General features: G+C 44.5%; 2 protein-coding genes across 4 annotated transcripts in view; one reads left to right on the forward strand and one right to left on the reverse strand.

Annotated features, from left to right (window-relative positions):
- Positions 1–216: 216 nt before the first annotated feature.
- Positions 217–7,791, reverse strand: DNAJC25 (DnaJ heat shock protein family (Hsp40) member C25). The gene is made up of 4 exons (XM_041400190.1): positions 7,407–7,791; positions 6,247–6,399; positions 3,865–4,335; positions 217–921 (listed from the first exon to the last, which is right to left on the reverse strand). The coding sequence occupies exons 1-4, from the start codon at positions 7,713–7,715 to the stop codon at positions 799–801; spliced, it is 1,056 nt and encodes a 351-aa protein (XP_041256124.1). The 5' UTR covers positions 7,716–7,791; the 3' UTR covers positions 217–798.
- Positions 7,792–10,535: 2,744 nt separating this feature from the next.
- The window catches only part of ECPAS (Ecm29 proteasome adaptor and scaffold), a 57,697-nt gene continuing 52,357 nt past the window's right edge, over positions 10,536–15,875 (forward strand). Inside the window, exon 1 of one of the 3 annotated variants that reach the window (XM_041400174.1) lies at positions 10,536–10,663. In XM_041400174.1, coding sequence (XP_041256108.1) covers positions 10,642–10,663 — 22 coding nt within the window. In that variant the 5' untranslated portion in view covers positions 10,536–10,641. Of the gene's footprint in view, positions 10,664–10,878; positions 11,018–14,595; positions 14,652–15,875 lie in introns of those variants that run through there. The other 2 variants (XM_041400172.1, XM_041400175.1) reach the window with 2 other exon arrangements.

Consider the following 15,875-nt stretch of genomic DNA (forward strand, 5'->3'; position numbering starts at 1 on the left):
CAAAACTGCCCTTTTTAACAAAAGGGTCATTTTTCCCTTTAATCAATACTTTGATGAAAGAAATGTCATATTTAATAAACTAATCATCACTATTAAACTGGTGTACTTGTTCTGAACAAGCAGGTATAATCCAATGTACAAGATGAAAAATATCCAAGCATACTGTTTCATTAATTACTCTTTAGAACAAATTATTAAGGCTTGTTTGCATCACAATGATGATCAATCATGCATCATTTATTCCCACAAAGAATAAAATCCATTTCCAAATGAAGCAGGAATAGCAGTAGTCTTGTATAATCCCCATATTGTTTACATGAAAAACAATCAATTTGGCATCTTAGAAATTAGATTGAAAAGTAGGGGGAAAGAGAGGAAAACAGAAAATGGCCTTTGCTTCAGAATCCTTTATAAGCATTTTCAGTTTCCACTTGCAGAAACCCTTCAGCTTAAAGAGGAAAAGTGGGACTTGTCAAGGTTTGAACTAAAAACATTTTCAGAAAGACTAGAGTTATGGTTTCATTGATGATGAATATTAAGTGTCTAGCCAAAATACATTATTTGGAATAATGAATTCCACACTGATATCCCCAAGTAAATGGCATATATACATTAGGCTGAGCCTGTTTTAATAGGTCTGATTTATAAAAATGGTAAACCTGTATTATGCTTCTGCCTGATGTAACAGTTCCTGAGTTTTAGATCACTGCTAAGCCACAGCAGACAAAACTCTGAATGATGTAATGAGAAGTTTTGCAAATCACTTTCAGCAACAGCACACATTTTGTTCAGCAACCTTCAATCATCAATGAAAGTCAGTCTTCCAGGTCCTTCATTTTTCATCCACCGCCGATATCTCTTCCATCGGGGATCCATGGCCATCTTCTTCTTTAACTCCTCCTCTTGTTCTCGTTTATACACCTGGTAAGACAAAGAGAAGTTTCTGATAAGGGTGAAGAAACACTTAACTGAGCCTCTAGTGGGGGGTCTGTCTAAGTGTTTATTCTTCAATCGTTTGCCAGCTTATTTTTCTTACAAAAGACTGGATTGCAGTGCAGAAGCAGCCCCTGACCAACACAGTGTTGGAGCACCTGCAGCCCAAGAGCCTACTACTTACTGCCCAAGATGCTTTGTGTTCTGCTGAGAGCAGAACAACCTTACTGTAAGCTCCAAAACATTTTTTTTGGTAGACCAGTAGATGCTCAACTAATTCAACAAAATACACGCTAAGCAACTGCTCATGTTCTGAAAAGCTAACGTCGTGAGTCCCTTTCAGCACACATGCTGTTCAGTGCAACTGTTCAGCTCCTCATTTTAGCTGTTCTCCCTTTTCAAAGTCATCATCTAACAGAAAACCACTATGGAACTTTTTGTTCCCAAGTAAGGTTCTCAACAAAGCTGAGAATATCTCAAATATCTCTGCATCCAGTATTTACAGTACTACAAGATAAACTATTATATTCTGTCAAGAAATATTCTGTCACCGCAATGGAATCTACAGTTATCAACAGAGTCAATAATCTTAAAAAAAAAAACACCCACAAAAATGCAACAGTATCTGCATTTTTATTCTGGAAGGCAGTTTATGTAAATGCAGCCAGCATAAATCTCAACACCATCCATGATTTTATCATCTCAGTGTCATGTGACTTAGTCTGACTCAAAGGCCAATTAAATTTAGAGTTCCACTATGCATGAACAAGATTTTAAAAATATATTATGGATGGCTACACGAATACACAAACTCAATGCTCAGTGATCATAAGGGTTTTAAGAATCATTGGGAAACAGTAAAAACATTGTGAAGCTCTATGATGTCCCTGTGTATTGAATTCCTGGTCTTTCCCACCCTAAAGCACTGGAAAACAACAATACTTAGATAGACATCTCCAGTGATGAAGGAACAGACAAGCTTTTGGGGAGAAACACTACAGCATTATTTTTCAGCATAGAAAATACATTACTACGTTTCAAGTAAGGATATAGCAGTGGTACACAAAAGCACAACTAGCAGAACAGAACAGAATAGAGCATGATTATTCTTCATTTCCAATAATACTGGAATGAGCAGGAGTCCAGGTGGCTTCAAAAAAATCCTCTTCCACCACCTTCTACAAGTACTGATGAACTCATGACCAGATGGCACAGCAGAGACTGAAAACTTCAATGCACACAAGTGACCAGGTAAAATTCATTAAAGCAATTACCTACAAAGACACCACTTCCTTTTCAGATAGTCACAAAGCTGCAAAATAGCTTGGATAAACATTACTATACAGGTGCAGTTGACATGTATTTCTCCCAGAAAATTAATTGCTAGCCACCACAGGAGACAAGTGTGAGCTAAAAAGACTTCACTTGTGGCAAATACAGCTCTTTCACATTCAGTGACCAAAACATCCTTAGTTAAAAACTGCATGGATGAGAAACCAGGGCAGTTTTTCTCTACTACAGGATATCCATCCAACCTCTTTCAATATTAACAACTACTTTAACCAGCAGCACTACTCAGTCATGGGACTTCCAGACTGTTTCTTCAAAAGCAGCCAGGGGTGGATTACTCTACAAACTTGAAGAGGAAAACGGTACAATAGGTGTTGATGTAAGGAAAGGATTAGCTGCCAGGTATGTATATGTGCTCAGTTAGGATGGGTTTGCTAGGAAACATTCTCTTATCTTGGATGTCCTGCCATCATCCCATCTCTTTTCCCAGCATATGCAGAACAGCAGCACCAAATCCTTTTCCCCTTAAGCAGACTAAGTTCACATTCCCATGTTTTTCTTTAGACACCTCCCACCCAAATGGCCCACAGATGCACCTCTGTGGAATAACAGAAGGGTTTTGTCAACCTGCCATGCCCCAGCATCCCAAATAATTCTGGACTGCAAATTCCATGCTGTGGCTAATGTTCCTTCTCTGCTCTCACAGAATTTTTAAAAATCACATATCACATATGTGACTATCTAGCATTGACTATCCATGGCCAGAGTAGAAGTTGTGCCTAATGGTGGTTTTTATGCCATCCCTACCTGAATAGGTATACAGCACTGCAACAGTCTACGACTCACCACAGGCCAAAGAACTATCAAAGGACAGATGGGAAAACCAAACCAAAACAATAACAAACAACCAATCAAAACAGTCTGAGCCCGGAATTAACAGCTTAGAAGACTGATGAAATAGGAGTTTCAGACAACCTGGGTAATGCTTATTAACAATTATTACTATTGTCTATTCTCCAAACAGTCTTCAACCTACTGTAACAGCACACTGTTTTTATTGCCCTGGGACTGCTGGATAACCAACATTAGTTTTTCCACCAGGGCTACTGATAAATAACATAGACAAGAGAGATTTTCAGTTTTCCTGAAGCTGCTGGATAGACCTAAAAGACTAATTAGCAAAAAAAGGTAAAGGTATGTGAAAGTAACTGGAACCAGTGGATGAACAGATAATAAGGAAAACAGTGGTGTTTTTGCATGTAACAAGAAGCAACAGCACTTGCCGGAAGAAAAAGTTCAAGGAAAGGACACCTGTAATATTGAAACATTCGTCAATACAGCCATCACAGACCCTGTCAGACAAGCCTTTAGAAACCTGAAAGGACTTCCAGCAGGACACAGATGCATGCAAATTAGCTCTAGGAAAAGTGATGTTTATGTATAAGCTAGGAAGTATATTGTAATGAATATGTATAATCATGATGGAATAAATACCCCACTGTAAAATTTCACGACACATATTTGATTAGAGGATATATGCTTGGGGTGTGTCCAGCGCTGTAATAAAGCATGCCTGCTTTCTAATACTTCAAGTTGTGTTAGAAAGCTTATTTCCTGGCCAATTTCAGTACTGCTACCCACCTCATAGTTTTCTCGTATCCACAGCTGCCGTTCAAGAAAGGTCTCTTTTTGATGATCTTCCAGGCTGTCAAACTGAGACTGAGACAATTTCATGTACCTTCGTATGATATACAACTTCTCTTCCACACCATACTCTTGCCCTTTAATAGTGAAACAATAAATCCACCAACAGTACCAAACTATGTATTTGCACCAGTAAAAAGGAGCAAGAAGGATCTGAAATAGGAGGATATCATATATTTTGGGCTTCTGATAACCACCCTTTATATCTATTTTATTTTTAATAATGTCTTTGATAATTTCTTCCTCCTCTTCACGAATTTCTTCTTTAGACCGCCTGTTCTTGCCTTTTTCTTTAGTCTTGTTGAGTAAACCTTGTTGCCTGGCAATCTCAGTAGCTTGTATACGGTATTTTGGCACAGATGCTAAGTAGTTGATAGCTTCATTGTAACTACTCCACCAGCTGAAGAACTGTAATTTAAAAACAGTAAAAGTAAAAACCATGTTTTAATACAGACACATTCCTATCTGGGGGTTTGCCAGGAAAAGAAAAAAGTAATGCTGTCACACACTTTTAACCACAGTTACATTACAGTAAGGGTAAAAAGTGAAGTTAACACTACTTCTGTGGTATCACAGAAGCTATCCCTCCAGGCTCAGTGAAGCACTTGGAAAATGGATGTATACAAGTGAATCTCACAGCAATTTATGATGACAAGGAAGGCCAAGCGGACACTGTTCTGAACAATTTTGTTCCTGGGTAGATGGCAATCTCCTGCAAGTTCATAACAGGCTGTGCCAGCCATTCTCAGAAGCTTCTCTTCTTATATTTACAAATATAGGAGATAGTATACGGATATTTAAGTATAAAATTGTTTTAAAACAGTTCAACTAAGTATGTGACAATCTTATTAGTCTGAGAGTGTCCACTTTACAAGACTCAACATACCTCCACTATCTCCAGCTGCCCTCTGGATTTCAAGGGAATGGGGGAAAAAAACCCCAGACAACAAACCAGAAATTTACTGCCCGGATGAACACACAATTGTAGAACATCCTGAACTGGAAGAGACCCACAAGTATCATCAAGTCCAACTCCTAGCCCTGTACATCACAACCCTGAGAATGCTTCCTTCTGAAGACAGAAGAAGCACAGACTAGCTGAGAGCTGATGTTACTCCCATCTAGCATCTTGTAAATGACCTGAGATCAGGCATGGAAAACACGGAAGAAACTAGACAGGAAAAGAGGGAAAAAGTTAGCAGCTCACTTTCATTCTTGGGACATCCAAGCATGTCTCACTGACACAACTTTTTTAACCATGACGCATCTCACACCATTTACTAAGACCAAGCGCAGACATAAACCCACTATACAGCCTTAGCAAAGGCCAAGGAGCAGAAACAACAGAAAGCAAGATGGGCAAACCAGTTTACACAGATGCTTACACTGAATTTAGAAGCATTTTGCAGTTGGGACTCCAGGAAAGTGAGTGTCTGCACTTACAGACAAAATAAGAAATAAGATGTGAAATGAACATGGCCACTACTAAATCTGAAGATAAATTAGGTATTTGGATGAATGCCATTAGAATTTATTATTCCAAGTTCTCAAATTCTGATCAACATACTTTATATTCTAACTTCCAATATCCTACTGAACACTGACCTACCTGCACCACAGCTTAAGCTGTATCTTCCTCTCTTAAACTTGAGTATTTTTAATGATGTTTTGAACCAGTGATTTAAAAGATTCTAAAGAGAAGTTATGCACTTTTGTCCTCTTGTCATCAACAGCACAAGCATTTTCACCTAAAACACAGGGGGTTTTCTTGGCCTTGGATCTACCACCTTCAGAGTAAACTCTGCTGAACTGGATTTGCTTCTCTCCAGATTTCATCAATGTGGTATTTAAAATACACCGCAATGCGAGATTCACACAAGTTTAGTAAACTCCTGATATTCGGTCCTATCATCTGAATTGAGGCTTGAATTCAGTTTGCTACACTGTTGGTTTTTTTAAATTTATTTATGCATCTTGACAAAATGACAATGTTATTTGGGGCACTAGTCCTGCCTGAGCTACTCTGAGCCTGCCAGGAAGAACCAAGTAAATTCTTCAGAAAAGATGCACCTTGTCTCAACAAAATTAAAAGAAACTTAACCTCTACCTTTGTTCAAGGTACCAAGGGCAGTCAAAAATCTGCAAAATACCTCGTGACTTCAGCATTTTTATGAACACCACACAGACCTGAACCACAGCATGGAGAAACAGGGCTCCTCACTGACACTTTTTATTAAATGGCACATTATGAGAGCTGCCGCTACTTCTCTTCTTGTTCAGAAACTCAGAGAGCAGTATGATGTAAACATGAAATTTTACCTGAAACACAGAGATGGCACACACTGTAACTAGGATTACTATTGTGACATCTACTTTAGGTGCCAGTCTCCTGCGGTAGTAGTGGTAGTAATGCCTGTAATACTCTTCAGGATGATCCAGCATGTAGTCATAATCTTTACGTGTTTCTTCATCCTGCAGGATAACATGAAAAACTCATTCAGGTTTAAATTCCTGCTTTCACTTGCTCTACTGCACATGTGTTTTACGTCTCATTAAGGACCATGCTTCTGTAAAACTGGCAGCACCCCAAGGGAGTATGAGACATAGAGGAAATTTGTCATTTTCTCATATTCTCTATTAATTTCTCACACTTATCTGCCCATGCACATATATGTTTAGTCATAAAATGAATAGGCAGGCACTGTGCAAAGACATTTAAAACTAGAAAACACACAAGCACCTAAAATCCATAGAGTAAGTTATTTAACTTCAGAATGGGAAGTCCAGCTGGACTGGAGTTAATAAGTACTGCTCAGGAAAAGATTTTCAGATGAAAAACCTATTAGGAAATTGCTTTACAAAACTTAAAGGAATTAGTTTACAGGGCTATGGAATCTGTCCAATGGAAGGCCCAATCAAAACCTCATTGTTCTCATGTCTTGTGAGTTTTTCATAATTTTCCTCCATGTAACTGCGGGATGGGAAAGATAGTTTTGCCAGGCTCAACTGAATTCCTTCCAAACTCGTCCCCACTTCACCCCCAGCAAAAAAAAAAAAAAAAAAAAAAAAAAAAAAAAAAAAAATTCCCTTTTCTAATCCCTTGTAGCCTTAAAACACTTACACGTCTCCTTCTTCCATTCCTGGATTCCATCTTTGCCAAGTCACACATGCTTTGCCCTGAGAAGCCTTCCCTTACAGATCCCATATGCTACTCGAGTAACTGCTACTTTTAAAGGTATACAGCCAAGATAAAGCCTAGTCGGATCGTTATAAATAAATAAATGGATAAATAAAACAGATAAGTAAATAAATGTGAAAAGAATGTATTCTAGACACAGAAGGATCTTCAAGAGCACTCCATCCTCCTTCCCGCACTCTCGGGCTGGCTACGGAAGGAGGATTTTTCGGGGTGTTTCTCCTCCCCTCCCTGACTGCTTACCGGAGCGGCTCCGGCCGCGGCGGCGGTCCCGCTCTCTCACCTTGAGGGTCTCGTACGCGGCGGCGATGAGCAGGAACTTCTCGTGCGCCGCCTGCGCCCCGCTGCCCTCGCCGCCCGCGGGCTCCCTGCGGTAGCGGTCGGGGTGGTACTGCCGGGCGAGCTGCCGGTAGGCGCGGGCGATCTCCGCCTTGCTGGCCTGCCGGCTGACGCCCAGCACCTCGTAGCAGACTCGGCGGCCGCAGTAGAGGCGGTCGGTGAGGCTCCGTGCCGGCCGCGGCAGCAGCGCCGCGCACAGGTACAGACACAGCGCCCACCGCCCGCCCGGACACCACCGCGCCGCCACCGCCATTTCTGCGCCGCCGCCGGGGCCGGGCCGCACTCCGCGCCGTGCGCGCGGCCGGCAGCGGGGCCGGCGCGGGAGGGCGGGGGCGCGACAGGGGGCGGGTCCCGACAGAGCCCGCGCTCGGGGGCGAGGGGACGGAGTGTGGCCTGCTGGGGCGCCGAGCGCCGGGACCGGCCTTTGGTGCCCGGTTTGTCACGGGCAGCTGCCGGCCCGTTCTTGCAGGCGGCAGTGTGCCCTTGCGTTGCACCCACGCCAGCGGAATCCTGGGATGCATTAGGAAGAGCATTGCCAGCAGGTCGATAGGTGATCCTGCCCCCTGTACTCAGCCCTGGTGAGGCCGTGTCTAATCTGCTGTGCTCAGCTCTGAGCTCCACAGCTCAAGAAAAACACTGAGATAGTGGAAGGGGTCCAGAGGAGGCCACACAGGTGATTTGAGGTCTCAAGCATCTCCCTCATGAGTAGAGACTGCAGGAGCTGGGCCTGTTCAGTCTGGAGCAGAGAAGACTGAGAGGGGATCTTATTAATGCATGTAAATATCTCAAAGGCAGATGCCAAGAGGATGGTGCCAGACTTTTCAGTGGTTTTCAGCGATAGTACGAGGAGCAAAGGCCATAAGCACAAGAAGTTTCACCTCAACAAGAGGAAGAACGTTACACTGAGAGCGGCAGAGCACTGGGACAGACTGCTCAGGGAAGTCACAGTCTTCCTGTCTGGAGGTATTCAAAATCCACCTGAACACGTTCCTGTGCCATGTGCTTTAGGTGGCCCTTGCCTTGGCAGGGGGGTTGGAGTAGGTGATCTCCAGAGGTCCCTTCCAGCCCCAGTGATTCTTCCAGGGAAGAAACCTTTGAAATACTTCCTGAGCCTGTGCCTGGTTTAGGCTTGCTCCTGGCAGAGCTCAGGGTCTGACCACCTGTCAGGTAGGGTCAAACACAATTTAACTGGCTCCACATTGGGAACTGCCTGGTGCACCGCCTCCATGGCACAGAATCATGTAGAACACTCCTCCTGTTGCTGCCCAAAGACACAACTGATAGGTGACCTCATCTATGTCTATAAGTATCCTAAGGGAGGGTGACAAGGTTCCACCTGAGCATGAGGAAGAATTTCTTTACTGTGCAAATGACTGCACACTGGAACAGATTGGCCAAAGAGGTTGTGGAGTCTCCCTCACCTTAGAGATTCAAGAACTGTCCAAATGCAATCCTGTGCCATGTCCTCTAGGGTGGCTGTGCTTGAGCAGGGAGGTTAAATCAGATATCCTTCCAGCCTGACCCATTCTGTGATTCTGAGTGATTCTGTATGCACAGCTCCCTGAAATGGTGGCTTTGACAGCAGGTCTGCCACCTGTGATGTCCTGTACCCAAAGATTTCTCCTGAAAAGGAGGATTACATCTCTACTCTGGTATAACCAGCAGGAACACCACCTCAGTGTTTGACCTTTCTTAGGAAAGCAGATATGGGCTTGATGCTGCAAATATTCACCACAAAATGCTCAGCTCATCACAGAGTATGTGCTCTTCTTAAAGCTAGAAATGAGTGTGCCTCCCATGTGGCTGGTCTCCTCCTCAGTCTGTCTCCTTTCTGCAATAATAAATGCTTATAATTTCCATCAGTTGTGGATGGGTCCCACATCTGCTTCCTCAAAAAAAAAAAAAAAAAAAAAAGGGGGCCACATCTTTGCAGCTCATTACTCATTAGGGCCCAGCCTCTCAACACCGGACGCTGTGAGTGAACTCCTCAGACCAGGACCTTAAAAATTGTGGTGGGTTGGCCTGGGCTGGGTGGCTAGTGCTCACCAAACTGCTGTATCACTTGTCCTTCTCAGCTGGATGGGAGAGAGAGTAAGATGGAAAACGACTTGTTGGTTGAGATCAGGCAGTTTACTAAAGCAAAAGCGAAAATTTATGCACACACAAGCAAAGAGGAAGAAGTAACTGTATTGTTTAGTTCCCATCCATAAGCCACGTCTGGCCATTTCCTGGGTAGTGGGACTTCAGGATTGTAGAGATTGCTTTGGAATGCAAACACTATAAAAAATTAATGCTCCCTGTTCCTCCTTTCTCCCTCAGCTTTTATATCTGAGCTGACATCATATGCCACAGGATATGGCTTTGGTCAGTTTGGGTCAGCTGGCCTTGTTGTGTCCTCTCCCAGGATCTTGCCCACCCCCAGCCCCCTGGATGGAGGGAGGAATGTTGGAGAGGCAGCGCTGATGCTGTGCCAGTGCTGCTCAGCAATAGCCAGAACACCGGTGTGTTATCAGCACCTTTCCAATTATCAGGACAAAGTGCAGCAAGGTGAGGGTTGCCGTGGGGGAAATGAACTCCAGCTCAGCCAGAAACATTGCACAGATGTAGCAAAAATGGTGCACAGAAGCTTTTGCCACCTTTTTTTTCCTGACTCGAGAAACAAGCTAGTCCTCTGACACCTGGGGCTTGAGCTCATGTCTGCCTTGGGTCTGGCCCTGGAGCTTTCGGGAGACGTCAGCAGCTGCCCCCGTGCCGCCTGCAGGAAGCAGTACGGGAGATGGGGAGCGGGCGCCACGCCGTCTGCTTCCAGAGGTGCCCCCGCGACGCCTCGGCTGGGGCATGTTGCCAAGATGCTCTTTACAGAGATCACACATGGCATGGCAGAGTTTGGGGGAAAGATGCGGTGCGGTGGTGTCTCTGAGTAACCCCAGAACGGCAGGGCAGGAGTTCTACCGAGCAGCTTTATTCCTTCGGGAAGTGGCTTTGGAAGAGAGGCTCGGCAGCGCCGGCGGGGGGGCGTGGCCGTGGAGCTCGGTGGGCGGGGCCTTCCCCGACTGTGGGCGGGGCTTTCCGCCCTCCTCCTGCTAGCGCCCCCACGGCCGCGCGGGGGCGCCCTAGGCCGTTCCCGTTCCGTCCCATCCCTGCGCCGCCGTGCCGAGCACGGAGCCGGCGCGGCCGCCATGGAGGTCAGCGCGGACTCTGGTCAGTGCTGCCCCCGTAAACCTCCTCCTCAGGGCCCGCCGGGCGGGGCGGCGGCGGCGGGGCCGGGCCGTGTACGCGACGGGGGCGGGCGGTGGGGACGGCAGCTCTCTCTAAATATAAACTGGTGGTGACAGAAGAGCGGGAGCTTGCCAGTGTCGAGGGAAGCCGCCGGGAGCAGGAGGAGGAGGGGGTGGAAGAGGTGGAGAGGGAGGAGGGGGAGGAGGAGGAGAAGAACAGACGCGGCCGCCGGCCCGGTGCCGGTGGCGGAGAGAGGTGGGAGGCGCGGGGCGTCTCTCGCCGCCTCCCCTCCCTCCTCAGCCGGCAACATGGCCGCGGCCGCCCAGGACGAGCTCAGTAAGTGCTCGCGGCGCAGGGACTCGCAGCGGCGGCTGGCGGGCGGCGAGCGGGCGGGCGACCCGGGGTTTCCCCGCAGCGGCTCTCCTCTGCGGTGGGGCTCGGTCCCCGGCCCGGCCGGACGGTGACGGCAGCGGGGCCGGACCGGCAGCGGGAGGCCATCTCGGGAAGCGGAAACCGGGAGCAGCGGCAAGTCCCGCATCCCCGGCCCCTCCGCGGACACGCCGGCGGCGTGACCTTGCGGGGAGGTGGCGGGGGCTCCTGGCCGGGACGGAGCCTGGGGTTGCCGGGACCTCCGACTCCGGGGAGCGGCCTCCGCCCACCGCTCCTGTACGGGCGCTAGCGGCAGCGCCTCTGCCCGTCAGTGCTCTCGCTCTACGTTGTGCGACTGCCGTGTTCGAACCACAGCAGCGATGTGAGCACAACGCCGGCTTGCACGTCCAGGGGCGGGTTCACCCAGCCCCCGGGGTGCTGTGCCGGGCCGTGGGTACGAGAGCGCATCGCGGCCGGCCCTGCAGCGCTCGGCACATGACCGGAGGTGCCGCTGCCGCCGAGCATTCGAGACAGCAGAGCTCGGCCCTGCCTTCTTCTCACTTCCGAAACCCTGTTTCAGAGACTCTGGGAAAGCACCCGCTCAGCTGCTCTTTGGAGAAGCTTATGGAACTTCAAAAAAAGCGGTTTTTTTTCCCCTTGCTTTCCGTGGCCTGGCATAAAGATGGTTCTTATCTGAAGAGTTGATAGCTAGATAGCATATGACTCAGCCAAATGAGAGGGCCTTTGGTTGCCCTGAAATAGTATTTGGCAGTTGTCAGAGAGAAAGGGCAGAAGAAATACTTTGAGCATATCTGAGCACTATTGGCTTTCACTACTAAAGAATTTCTGTGTGCTGTTTCTTCATTTGTTTATTTTTTCGTTGTTGCTGTTGGTTTTTCAGTTTGTTTTTTGGTTTTGTTTTTTGTTGTTGTTGTTGTTTTTTTTTATTATGAACTTCTGTGTAGACAATATCCTAATTCTGCTCTTTGTTAGATGTTACTGGAACTAGGCTGAGTGATATGATGATAATGGTGGGGATGTCCCTTATGTAGTAGCCAAGGTGCTATGGTGGAGTAGAGAAGAATCTTGATCCTGTGCTGATCCTAGACCTGGAGATATTTTTTCCATTGACACCTGGGATAACTTGATGTAAGGACAGTGAAAGCTCTCACTGCTGCTGTCATCCAAGAGATTCTGTTGTTAGATATACAATGCTATCGTAATTCCCCTTGGTGAAGCCAGTCAGTGAGATCTCTTCTTTGTGACTCCTTGGCTTTTATCTGTGTGTAATCTAACTTTCCAGGCTCCAGATCTGATCCTGCAAAAAATAAGTCCTCAGCTGTGCCTGTTGCTACACAGCCCTTTCTCTTAAGCTGGGCTAAAAAGACAACTATCTCTAGACTGAGATTCACATTAATAATTATATTATGTCATTCAGGTTATTTGACCACAAAATCCTTGAAAAATGAGAGAGTTTTATTGGTTTGCTTGGAATTCTTTTCTTTGGGTGGGAGGAGGAATCTCTTCTTGGAAATTTATTTTTGTGTCGTTTGGGTTTTTTGTGGTACCGCTGTGTCATTTAATAGAAAATACTGTAATCTTAAATAAAAAATTAATTAAAGCTAATGGAAAAAAAAGTAACTTCATGTCGAGAAAGAGATGGAGACTAAGCCTTCATGTGGGCTTGACGTCTTTTCATACATTCAAATAGGTAAATTTCAGCATATTTGGAAATAAATAATGTTTTTTGTAGGATGATGACTAGTCCTGAAATAACAAAAATAATTACCATTAGTTTTAGATTGGAAAACCAAGTTTCCTAGCTTTATATTCACACGGCTGTAGGAAGCTTTCAGCTATAGCCCCTGTCAAACATGGAAACTCTGTGTTAGTGCTGTGTAAAGGATGCTTCTCATTTTAGAGGACAGGTTGTTTGAAGGCAGCATAAGATATGGCAGTTTAAAAATCAATGCAAGATTAGTAAATTGGCCCTAAAGCCGCAAGAGTTCAGATGCAAGAGAGGCAAGTTAATCTTGAGTAATAGTAGTCATCCATTCAAATGGAGAACTTGTGTCTGGAATATTGCAAATTGCAGCATGGGTTCTGGTCTAGTATTCAAGGTTCTATAAAATGAAACAATAGAATGGGAAAAAACCATAATATATTCCTCCTCCAACAGGCCTTCCAGTCAAATCTTGTAAAATGCAACCTGGTGAGTGGCCTGTTTGTACAAGTGCTCTCTTAAGTTTTTTAATTGTAGGCACATAAGGGGTTACTGGTAAAGACAAGAACAGCACCAGCAAATCCTGACTCACAGTTTGCTGCTATAATCATACTAGTTATATTTTCTCCCAGAGTCTAATAACATTTGAACAAGAATTTGACTCCTATTTTAGTAGTTGCGCAGCAGATGAGAACTTTATTCTTCTGCGTGTGGAATAATGAAGAATTGCTTAGTTCTTGAGAAACAGAAGGGTGTGCTAGAGCTTTTGCTTTAGTAGGAACCTGCCCTTAAAACTACCCCTGCCATCCAGGAGGTGAAATTGAAATGCTTTTGTATCCAGAACTCTTCATTTGGTATAGGGCCCTTTGGAGAATATGTGGGGGGATGCTTGTGCATGTAATGCTTCTACAGTGCTCAGGTAATAGAGGAGGGTCTCGGGGGTTTTTGTCTGATTTACTGAAACCACTGTAGAAATTATTTATTTTGTAGCTGTTCCACCAGTCTGTCAAACTGATAGTTCTCAGGAAAGTGAAGATAAATTCTGACTTCATGCACAGGTCTGCTCTGTTTTGCAGACGACTCAGACACTCTTTTTAGTTCCTCAGATGTTTTGTGGTTAACAGTGAAACTATGAAGCAGAGCTAGTTTGACATGTCCTAGCCCCAGCAGTATCTTCAGTCAGTTTTCATAAAAGACAGGGTGTGTGTTTTACTTGATACTCTGCTATACTCTGCTTACTTGATACTGTGCACTGCTGAGGGATCTGTGTGTGCTGTACATAATATCTATAAATGCCAGAGGGAACTGATTTGAAATAAAACTGTGTTTGGCTGAACCAAGAGATTTCTGTGATAAAAATACAGAGATACAGCATAGCCAGGCTCTTTTTTGTGGTTAAAACAATGAGGGTAAACTCTTTGAATTCTTGGCTGTATTGAGGTAGCTATTTCACTGTTTATCCGTATTTTTTATCCTTTTTCCCTCCTTGTCTTTCTCCCACTTATCTTTGACGAGCTCCATGTCATTTATTTACCAAATGGAAGGAAAGGGCATGTTTTTCCTGTGAGCAGGTTGTGGGGTTTTACTGTTACTTTGGGTGACCACAAAGTCAGTTCTGAAGTAAGGAACCTTAAAATAACGTGACAGTTTTGTGAATGGTATTGCAGGATTTGGAAGTTAGTGTCTCATCGTCGGTGTAGTTTTTTTGTAGAATTTGTATCCATTATCTGTGTTTTGAAAATGATTCCTTTCTTTTCTGTCTTTTTAAGGTTGTTAAGTGCTGAAACCAGTATTCCTCCTTGTAGTCTTAAATGGGGATTGGAGAGAACCAGAAGTGAAACATTCATTTTCTCACAGATAGATAGCTACATTGCCATGGTAACTTGGGAATTGCAGATTCAGTTTACATAAATTGGACACTGGTGTTGGAAATAGAGATACAAAGATATATCTTGGTTTTTTGACCCTTTTTTTCTTTTACATACAATGAAAGGAATGTCTTCTTCATATGCAATGCCTTTTGTTCAATTCTCCATATTTATCTTTGTCTTCTTGTAAGCATATTTTTTTCCTCAAGAAAGTGTCACAAAATTGGCGTTTTTTGTGAAAGTACTACACAGCAGCATGAAAAGAAGTGATTGTGCCAAAATATGTTAATAACTGTTTCAAATTCTGCATGGACTTAGTTGTACATATTTTAAAAGTAAATCTACTTACCAGTTTTTTTTTTTTTTTACTCATGCACCTTATTCTTTGTTGTGTTGTGTTTTTAAATCCATAGTAAAATGCTAACTGTCATAGCTGTGGCACACATGCCATGTTTCTAAGATTGGTTTCCAGCTGCTAAGGCTTTTTCCAAATGGTTTTTGTCCTTTCTGCCCCTCCCCCTCCCATCCTCCTTGGTATGTAGTAAGCAAGTTAGACATCTTGCTTTACTTATTTCTACTACCAGATAAGTAGATACCCTAAAATTGCAATTGTGCAGTTTTTCTGTTGGTAGTAGTGGCTGTAAAATCAGATGACTTTGCGGTAGAGGTATGAGAAAAGTAATAAACTTATCTCACAGACAGTGTTAAGAAGGGGGTGGCTTTTTTCCCCTCCTGATTTCTGTTATTATTGCTCTTATTATTATTATTTTCACCAGTTGCTTGAAACTACAGTAACGGAGGAAGGTGGAAATGGGGCAGGTGCTTGCAATTATGTGCATTGCTGCGCTTCCTGAGAGCACATGCAAAGTGCATCTGTCAGTTTCTCTGCCTTTGAGAAGGTCTGTGTGTAGTCAATGATTACCAACAAATGGCTTTAGAACTAACTTCGGTTGTGTTTCCTTACACTTGTTTTTGATCTGTTGTAATGTGAAAGAACATGTGGAGAAAGTTCCTCAGTTGACTTACTTGAGAATGATGGATCTGAGGTGTTCTCCTGGAGTTCTAGGTCCATGGGGAAAGATTTTATAGTTTTTATTAATTGTTAGAGTAATTTTAGCTGCTTGATGTGACTTCTGTAGTCCCTTACTGCCTGTGTGGTAGTGAGAAGCCAGGGAGGTCCTTGAATGGGGGCTCATTGGGATGGGAGGGACAGGAGGGGTGGGGGAAGGATGAC

This window comes from Onychostruthus taczanowskii, unplaced genomic scaffold (genome assembly GCF_017590055.1).
Source record: "Onychostruthus taczanowskii isolate IOZ18803 unplaced genomic scaffold, ASM1759005v1 scaffold174, whole genome shotgun sequence".
Classification (NCBI taxonomy): Eukaryota; Metazoa; Chordata; class Aves; order Passeriformes; family Passeridae; genus Onychostruthus; species Onychostruthus taczanowskii.